The sequence below is a fragment of the Mobula birostris genome, chromosome 32 (assembly GCF_030028105.1).
Source record: "Mobula birostris isolate sMobBir1 chromosome 32, sMobBir1.hap1, whole genome shotgun sequence".
Taxonomy (NCBI): Eukaryota; Metazoa; Chordata; class Chondrichthyes; order Myliobatiformes; family Myliobatidae; genus Mobula; species Mobula birostris.
In genome coordinates, this window is record NC_092401.1 from 31,069,065 (window position 1) to 31,079,285 (window position 10,221).

Consider the following 10,221-nt stretch of genomic DNA (forward strand, 5'->3'; position numbering starts at 1 on the left):
ATTTACCAACCAGCACATAATTGGGATGTAGGATTAAACTTGAGCCTTCAATCAGGGTTTCACCAGGGTCACTTGGCTCCAGATCTTATCACAACTTCGTTCTAAACATGAACATTGAAGCTGAATTCCAATAATGTAAAACTTTAATTTTTCCCATTAACTTTGATATTATTCTTCTAGTGAACTACATCAATAAGATATGATTAACATTACTGAGATATGAGTAACTTCTCAATTTCACATTGGGGATGAGCAGGAATGAGCTTAAAACAGAAGAATGGTGGATTTTACCTTTCCTCAACATTACTGGCTTACTAATTTGTTCTGAACACATATCTAATGTGCTTTACTCCATCCATCAAGGCTTGCTCCACACAGCTGTGATTGTCTTAAAATGGCCTCTCAGCAGCCTATCGGAGAAACCAATGATTACCTATCTTATCGCTGTGATCCATATTCTCAGCAGTAACTGAACATCTAGATAAGGGTAGCACTTAAGCACAAATTTATGTCACAAGTCAGGAGGCTATTCTGCGTCAACATGGTCACCAACATTTGACTTGCTTTGGCTCTTATGAACAAATCTAAGGTCATGGTGGGTGTGCAAAGATTTGGCATAAATGATAAGGAATTGTTTTGTGAAATGACCTGTATGGAAAACCGGCACTTCATTATGGGAAGATTTAATGAAATTGTTCAAAACCACAAACGTTTTGGGAGAATGGATAGAGGGAGGCACCTTCCTGTGGTTGGTAGGTATGGAAGTATAATAACTGGGACAGATAAAGAGAATTTCTTTAATGGGGGAGCTGTTTCAGTCTGGAATGAATTGCTTGGAAGGACAGCAGAAACAGATTAAATGGCAAGCTTTCAATAGAAACAAAACATTATCTCAAAAGCATCAGGGTCGTGAAGCACAAGTAGGAGAGTAGAAAGGTGGACAGAGAGAGACACAGTTGGGGATAGGACCAGACACCAGGTGGGAATAGGGGCAGGAGGAGAACTCTCTCCAGGAAGAGAGAGAATAAGTGAGCCATGATGGAATGGCTGAACAATGATCTAACTAGCAACAGTATATTGGATGGATTTGTGTATTTGTGTATTTTATGAGTCTAAGCACACTGAAGATCGGTGACATGTAACACTCAGAACACGCGGGAGGAACTCAGCAGGTCAGGCAGCATCCGTGGAAATGATCAGTCAACGTTTTGGGCCGGAACCCTTCGTCAGGACTGAAGAGGGAAGGGGCAGAGGCCCTATAAGGAAGGGGGAGGGTGGGAAGGAGAAGGCTTGTAGGTTCCAGGTGCCCCTTCCCTCTTCAGTCCTGACGAAGGGTTCCGGCCCGAACGTTGACTGATCGTTTCCACAGATGCTGCCTGACCTGCTGATTTCCTCCAGCATGTTGTGAGTGTTGCTTTGACCCCAGCATCTGCAGAGTATTTTGTGTTATTGATGACATGTAGGTTGACACAATAGAGTTTCACATAATCTGAACCAAGAAGCAGAGTTGGGAAGTTGTAAATAGGGAACTGGAAATGTGAGATCTGGGGCCCAGGGATGAGTTAGGGTGGGAGGGAATGGGAGTCGAAGGAGTCAGTGAGAATGCAGAGAGCTGGGGTTGTGTTGCTGCCGACGGGAGGGTTAAGGGAAGTAGGAGGTGCCTGCCGGAGAATGCTGACATCTGGATCTAGTACCTGCAGAATTTCTTCTGTCTCTTGTATCCAGTGTTTTCACAAGTGGGCTGCTGACATTCAGTTTGTCTAAGAAATGTCCCAAATGGTCACAAAAAATAGTGTCAGAGGTCAAATCCTCTCAGTTCAGTATATTATCTCGGCCAGCTAGCAACTGCTTGCAAAAGGCTCTCTGTGGTGGTGGTATGCAAACGAAACTGCAAGCACAAAGTGATATGTGTTCTGCTGCTGGGATAATTGCCCGGGAGATCAGACTTTGCAATCTCTTGTACTCTGACTAATGAAGGTTCAAAGAGCGTGTGGGGTGCACTTGCAAGGAGGAAGGAATAACTTGGTTCTATGGAGTATATTCTCATCACAGTGAAATCACACAGTCAAATTTCTGGATCCAGAAACAAACTCACATCAGTCACATCAATTTGTGTTGGTAAAAGGAAAATCAATCAACTTTTTGCAACTTCCGTTTCTGCCATACTTCCCCTTTCCTGAACCCTGTGACCCTGTCAAATGGTGCTGTCAAAAGGCACAGCCTGGCCAGTTCCAGTTTCTACCTCACTCAAGTGACAATTTGTCCCAGTGGAAACCACTGCAGTGCATATCAGACATGGAGTCTGGAGTCATGGAGTCATAGAACACTACAGCAGAGGAACAGGCCCTTCAGCCCATCTAGTCTGTATTGAACTATTAATCTGCCTAATCCCATTGACATGCACCCTGATCATAGCCCTCCATACACTTTTCATCCATGTACCTATCAACATTTCTCTTAAATGTTAAAATTGAAACCCCAGACAGAACTTTGCTGGGAGCTTCTTTCATACTCTCACCATGCTCTGAGTGAAGAAAAACCCCTTTATGTTCCCCTTAATCATTTCACATTCATCCTTAACGCACAGTGACCAGAGACCAAGGCGAGGGTGGTCAGGACCCAAGTGCTGGAGTATCCGAGACTAGAATTAAGACACAATACAGAGACTGAGATGAGTTCGGGGTTCTAAACTCAATGCTTAATGAGAATCCAAAGTAGGACTGATGGTTGAGCACTGAAACTCAGTTCAGATGCTTTCTAAATGTTAAAATCCTGGTGCCAAAACATGGTCACTAGTCATCAGAATGGGCCTGAATCTTTTAAAGGGGACACACCAGTTATCCATATTCTGGATAGTCGGAGTGCCTAAGCTCCGGAGCTGGTGCAGTCCGGTGCGTATCGTAGCACCCATGACCTCTGGTTGTAGTCTCACCCAACCTCAATGCATGCCTGCTTGCATTTACCTCATAATTAACCTCAATTAAATCAAAAAGGGCCACTTTTCAACATAATTGTATAAGGGCTAAGAGTGTTGTAAAAGCAAGGCTGAAGGCTTTGCGTGTCAACGCAAGGAGCATTCATAACAAGGTGGATGATTTAAAAGTGCAGATTGTTATTAATGAATATGATATAGTAGGGATCACAGAGACATGGCTCCAGGGTGACCAAGGATGGGAGCTCAACATTCAGGGATATTCAGTATTCAGGAGGGATAGACATGAAAGAAAAAAGGTGGGATAGCATTGCTGGTTAGAGAGGAGATTAGCGCAATAGAAAGGAAGGGCATTAGCCGGGAGGATGTGGAATCGATGTGGGTAGAGCTGCGTAACACTAAGGGGCAGAAAACGCTGGTGGGAGTTGTGTACAGGCCACCTAACAGTAGTAGTGATGGCATTAAACAGGAAATTAGAAATGCGTGCAATAAAGGAACAGCAGTTATAATGGGTGACTTCAATCTACATATAGATTGGGTGAACCAAATTGGTAAGGGTGCTGAGGAAGAGGATTTCTTGGAATGTATGCAGGATGGTTTTCTGAACTAACATGTCGAGGAATCAACTAGAGAGCAGGCCATTCTAGACTGGGCATTGATCAATGAGGATGGGTTAATTAGCAATCTTGTCATGAGAGGCCCCTTGGGTAAGAGTAACCATAATATGGTGGAATTCTTCATTAAAATGGAGAGTGATATAATTAATTCAGAAACAAAGATTCTGAACTTAAAGAAGGGTAACTTTGAAGGTGTGAGACGTGAATTAGCTAAGATAGACTGGCAAATGATACCTAAAGGGATGACGGTGGATATGCAATGGCAAGCACTTAAAGATTGCCTGGATGAACTACAACAATTGTTCATCCCAGTTTGGCAAAAGAATAAACCAGGGAAGGTAGTGCACCTGTGGCTGACAAGGGAAATTAGGGATAGTATCAATTCCAAAGAAGAAACATACAAATTAGCCAGAAAAAGCGGCTTACCTGAGGACTGAGAGAAACGGGCTTAATTAGGAAAGGGAAAAAAGATTATGAGAGAAAACTGGCAGGGAACATAAAAACTGACTGTAAAAGCTTTTATAGATATGTGAAAAGAAAAAAGATTGGTTAAGACAAATGTAGGTCCCTTACAGTCAGAAACAGGTGAATTGATCATGGGGAACAAGGATATGGCAGACCAATTGAATAACTACTTTGGTTCTGTCTTCACTAAGGAGGACATAAATAATCTTCCCGAAATAGTAGGGGACCGAGGGTCTAGTGAGATGGAGGAACTGAGGGAAATACATGTTAGTAGGGAAGTGGTGTTACGTAAATTGAAGGGATTAAAGGCAGATAAATCCCCAGGGCCAGATGGTCTGCGTCCCAGAGTGCTTAAGGAAGTAGCCCAAGAAATAGTGGATGCATTAGTGATAAATTTTCAAAACTCTTTAGATTCTGGACTAGTTCCTGAGGATTGGAGGGTGGCTAATGTAACCCTGCTTTTTAAAAAAGGAGGGAGAGAGAAACTGGGGAATTATAGACCGGTAAGCCTGACATCAGTGGTGGGGAAAATGCTAGAGTCAGTTATCAAAGATGTGATAACAGCACATTTGGAAAGCGGTGAAATCATCGGACAAAGTCAGCGTGGATTTGTGAAAGGAAAATCATGTCTGACGAATCACATAGAATTTTTTGAGGATGTAACTAGTAAAGTGGATAGGGGAGAACCAGTGGATGTGGTATATCTGGATTTTCAAAAGGCTTTTGACAAGGTCCCACACAGGAGATTAATGTGCAAACTTAAAGCACATGGTATTAGGGGTATGGTATTGAGGTGGATAGAGAATTGGTTGGCAGAAAAGAAGCAAAGAGTGGGAATAAATGGGACCTTTTCAGAATGGCAGGCAGTGACTAGTGGGGTACTGCAAGGCTCAGTGCTGGGACCCCAGTGTTTACAATATATATTAATGACTTGGGTGAGGGAATTAAATGCAACATCTCCAAGTTTGCAGATGACACAAAGCTGGGCGGCAATGTTAGCTGTGAGGAGGATGCTAAGAGGATGCAGGGTGACTTGGATAGGTTAGGTGAGTGGGCAATTTTATGGCAGATGCAATTTAATGTGGATAAATGTGAAGTTATCCACTTTGGTGGCAAAAACAGGAAAACAGATTATTATCTGAATGGTGGCCGATTAGGGAAAGGGGAGGTGCAACGAGACCTGGGTGTTATTATACACCAGTCATTGAAAGTGGGCATGCAGTTTCAGCAGGCAGTGAAAAAGGTGAATGGTATGCTGGCATTCATAGCAAGAGGATTCGAGTATCGGAGCAGGGATGTACCCTGGTGAGACCACACCTAGAGTATTGTGTGCAGTTTTGGTCCCCTAATCTGAGGAAAGACATTCTTGCCATAGAGGGAGTACAAAGAAGATTCACTAGTTTAATTCCTGGTATGGCAGGACTTTCATATGATGAAAGACTGGATCGACTTGGCTTATACTTGCTGGAATTTAGAAGATTGAGGGGGGATCTTATTGAAATGTATAAAATCCTAAAGGGATTGGACAGGCTAGATGCAGGAAGATTGTTCCCGATGTTGGGGAAGTCCAGAACAAGGGATCATAGTTTGAGGATAAAGGGGAAGCCTTTTAGGACCGAGATGAGGAAAAACTTCTTCACGCAGAGAGTGGTGAATTTGTGGAATTCTCTGCCACAGGAAACAGTTGAGGCCAGTTCATTGGCTATATTTAAGAGTGAGTTAGATATGGCCCTTGTGGCTAAAGGGATCAGGGGGTATGGAGAGCAGGCAGGTACAGGGTTCTGAGTTGGATGATCAGCCATGATCATACTGAATGGAGGTGCAGGCTCGAAGGGCCAAATGGCCTACTCCTGCACCTATTTTCTATGTTTCTATGTTATATCCTCGGGAATAAAGATTCAAAAATTCAAAGTACATTTATTATCAAAATACAGTATACAACCCTGAGATTCATCTTCTCCACAAACAGCCATGAAACAATGTGTCCATATGTTATGCTGAAATTCTATAAGACATTATTATACTATTATGGCATTCCCCCTCTCAAGGAATATACATCAAACCTCGCCCATGCACAAAAGAAACACACAAATCGCACAATTAGCAACAAAAAGTTCGAGTGAGGCTTTGTGGCCTCAAGACCACACGCTTTGCTCGAAAATACCCCCAGAGACAGTGAAGTGCCAGATTGCTCAAATCGCCCAAAAACACACCACCTAAGTCTTGATCTCAGGCTCCAACAGTAGCAGAACCACATTTGATAGAAAAAGAAGATGTAAGGGAAGTAAAAAAGTAGCTTTGTGAATCGCCTGAAGGATGCTGCCGTTGATCACGTTGTCCACTGGCACTATCTTCTTTAGGATCAAACCTTTCCCTACAACCCAGGTCCTTGAGGCCCAGCAGCATCTCTGTAAATTTCCTGTGCATCTTTCAATCTTATTTACATATTTCCTCTAGGTAGGTGAGTAAAACTTCACACAATATGCCAAATTATTTATAGATGATTTATAGAATTTCAACATAACATACTAACACTTGTACTTATTATATTAATTTATGAAGGCCAATCTGTCAGAAGTTTTCTTTATGACCCTAACTACCTATGACACCACTTTTAAGGAATTATGGAACTATATTCCCAGATCCCTCTGTTCTACCGCAATCCTCAGTGCCCTACCCCTCACCATATGAGACCTATGCTGGCTCGTCCGCCCAACATTCAATATCATACACTTGTCTGCATTAAATTTTATCTGCCATTTTTCAGCCATTTTTTCCAGCTGGTTCAGATCCTGCCACAAGCTTTGTCGCTTGCTGTGCACTACAGCCCTTGGTGATCTTACATCTTGGTGATATCTGCAAACTTGCTGATCCAGTTTACCACATTATCATCCAATTCATTGATACAGACGACAAGCTACCAGCACCAGCGACCCAGCACCGATCCTTGAATCATCCCACTAGTCTCAAGCCTTCAGTCAGAGAGTCAACCATCCACAACTACTCGCTGGCTTCTTGCATGAAGCCAATGTCCAATCCAATTTCGTACTTCATCTGGAATGCCAAGTGATTGAACTTCTTGACCTTGTCATAGGCCTTGCCTTCTTCAACTTTATAAGATTGGTTAGCCATGACTTACCACACACAAAGCCATATTGACTATCCTTAACCAGTCCCTGTCTATCCAAATACTCATATATCTAGAATATCTTCCAATAACTTTCCTACTAATGATGCCCGGCTCACCAGCCTATAATTTTCTGGTTGACTTTTAGAGTCTTTCTTAAACAGCGGAATAACATTATCAATCCTCCAATCTTCCGGTACCCTACCTGTCACTGAAGATGTTTTAGATATCTCTACTAGGGCCCCTGCAATTTCCTTTTACTATTAATAATCTGTAGAAGCTCTCACAGTTCTCCCTCACTCTGTCTGCTCGAGCAGCCTCTTTTACCTCTCCTAAATTCCTTCTGAAGTGTTATCCTGTATTTCTACAGTCCTCAAGTACCTAATTTGTTCTTGTCTGCCTATATCTGCTATACACCGTCTTTTTCTTAAACAGGGTCTCAATATCTCTTAAAAACCAAGGTTCCATAAGCCTGTTACCGCTGCCTTTTATTCTGATGGGAACATACAAACTCGGTACAGTAATCTGAATATTTGACTTTTGAAAGCCTCTCACTTACCAAGCGTCCCTTTGGCATTAAACAATCTATCCAGACCACACTTGGACAGTCCTTGGGTGGGAAAGACTTGGAGGAGAATAGGCTAAATGCAGGCAAATGCAATTAGTGTAGATAAGCTTTAGGGTCGATATTGTTGGGAAGGCTGAACCATTTTTACCAAATCTCCTCTTAATTGCATTTAGCCTATTCTCCTCCAAGTCTTTCCTATCCAAGGGCTGTCTAAGAATCACTTTAAGATTGTAATTGCATCTGCTTCTACCATATTGTTTCAGACAACCAGCATCTTCTGTGTAAAATACCTAACTCTTAAATATTCTTTAAATTCCTCTCCCTCACCTTAAATCTATTTCCTTTTCTTCAAGACTCCATGGCCCTGTAAATAAGATTATATCTATCCTCTCAATCATTTATAACTTTATAAATCTCTATAAGGTCATCTCTCAGCCTTCAACGAGAGTGAAGTTCACTCTCTCCTTGTAACTCTAGCCCACTAAGCCAGGCAATATCCTGGTGAATCTCTCCTGCATTCTCTCTGTTGATACCACAATTCTTCTGAAATGTGGCATCCAGAAATATGCATAATAGTCCAACGAAATATAATCGATGTTTTGTACAACTGTAATATGGCATCCAAATGTACACTCAATGCCTCAGCCAATGAGTACGTGCATACAAATATTTACAAGGGGTCTGAGGTAAAAGTACCACAGAGTAGTTGTATTAAGAGAACATACAGATGTCCTGGTGGTCTGGAATCAGTCATGTTTAATATGTGTTCCCCGCAGTCACACAAGGAATCACCTAGAGCCTCAGCAAAAGCGGTCTGATGTGCTGAGCAGTCAGATGTGAGCCATTACATCAATTAACTAGCAAAACATGTAGGGTTCACTCACATTTTCACTATCCTCTGGGTATAGAAGGTGCTGCTGTTACTGACAGAACAGAGAAATCCCTTTGACTGGCCACCATGCAAATTCAATCTACTCCCATCTGTCTGCATATAATCAATATCCCTCACGTTCACAAGTGTGGCTAAATGTATTGGCTTTCACCACCTCTCCTGGCAGCACTTTCAAGGTACTCACGACTGTTTGTTAAAAAAACTTGCCCTGCAATCACTTCTAAAGTTTTCCCTATCATCATAAAGCTATGCCCTTTAGTATTTGACTTCTATACCCAGGAAAAAGACTTTGTTCGATGTCTGCCACTCACTCATAATATTATAAACTTCTGTCAGGTCTCCATTCAGCGTGAAATGCTCAAGAGGAGACAACCCAGTGATAATTAACAAATAATTTCTAAGCATTTACACCAACACATTGCCCAGCCAATATACATGTCGTGTGAATTCAATTTATTCCAATTCCAATGACAAAATAGGATCAAATAGTTTTTTAAACTTACAATTCAGTCTAAAAATTTCTTGTATTCAGAAATGAGATTTTACAGTTCAAATTGACCACTTTGTGAATGTTTTACAATAAGATACAATCAAAATGAGAGTGAGAACTGCTTAATGTGGCCTGTGTACAGCAGCTGCCCGAGAGCTGTGGGCTTCTCGGAGACTGCTCAGATCGGCATTCATTGTTTCCCAGTCACTTCCACCACTGTACATATGAAAAGATTGCTATTTTTAGTTCACAGGAGTGTTCAGACAGCTGGTGGAACATTCACATGTTCAATAAAAACTGTGGAAAATGGAGTATGGAGAAATGCCGTGATCTTGGTTTGAGGTGCTAGAGAAAAAATATAGCCACAATAATAAAAAAAAGGGAGCATGAAGGAATGAAGAGAGAAAAGAAGCAAAGAGTAAGGACATAAACATTCACACCAAAGATTGCAGAGCCATGTCAAAGTCTAACTATCTAATATATTTTAAGAGAAAAGGAAGGAATGATTTCTTAAACAGATGAGGCAAGGGGAATTATATGCTTATGAGATTGACAGCGAGAGAAAGGTCAAACAAGAAAATTAATCATTCATGCAGAAAAAGATACTAACTTTACATGTCTAAAAATGTTAAAACACTGTGTTACAGAATAATCTTTCTGAGATCAATTTCATGTAACATACCAAGCATCAGGTAGCTGTATCCCAATTGCATGGTGTTCTCAAAAGTGTTGAACTGTAACTGTTCGGCAGTGATCTCACTCAGACACTGCTCCCTTCCTTTTCACACCACTGAGATCACTTGGCAGAACTTCAGCAGATGAAGTCACAGACACACCCAAATGGGGGAGGAGAGAAACCCAGCTTCAGCCTGCCTCCCACGGCCCACAACCTATTAATCCACTAACTTTAAACCTACGTATGAATTCAGGTCTGGAGTACACCCTTGAGATCCTGCAACATCTGATTCTACTCATATGCTCTGAATTCTGGAAATCCTTTGTTGGCAATACCTACTTTCCAAATCTGCTTATTGCATGATAGATGATTAGAAACATAGAAACATAGAAAACCTACAACACAATCCAGGCCCTTCAGCCCACAAAGTTGTGCCGGACATGTCCCTACCTTA

At 41.8% G+C, this 10,221-nt stretch overlaps 1 protein-coding gene across 4 annotated transcripts in view; it reads right to left on the minus strand.

The window, feature by feature from the left end:
• Positions 1 to 9,886, minus strand: part of LOC140191217 (adhesion G protein-coupled receptor E3-like) — a 151,757-nt gene extending 141,871 nt beyond the window's left edge. For all 4 annotated transcript variants that reach the window (XM_072248399.1, XM_072248400.1, XM_072248401.1 and 1 more), the window contains exon 1: positions 9,774 to 9,886. In XM_072248399.1, coding sequence (XP_072104500.1) covers positions 9,774 to 9,804 — 31 coding nt within the window. In that variant the 5' untranslated portion in view covers positions 9,805 to 9,886. The remainder of the gene's footprint in view (positions 1 to 9,773) is intronic.
• Between the last annotated feature and the right edge of the window lie 335 nt (positions 9,887 to 10,221).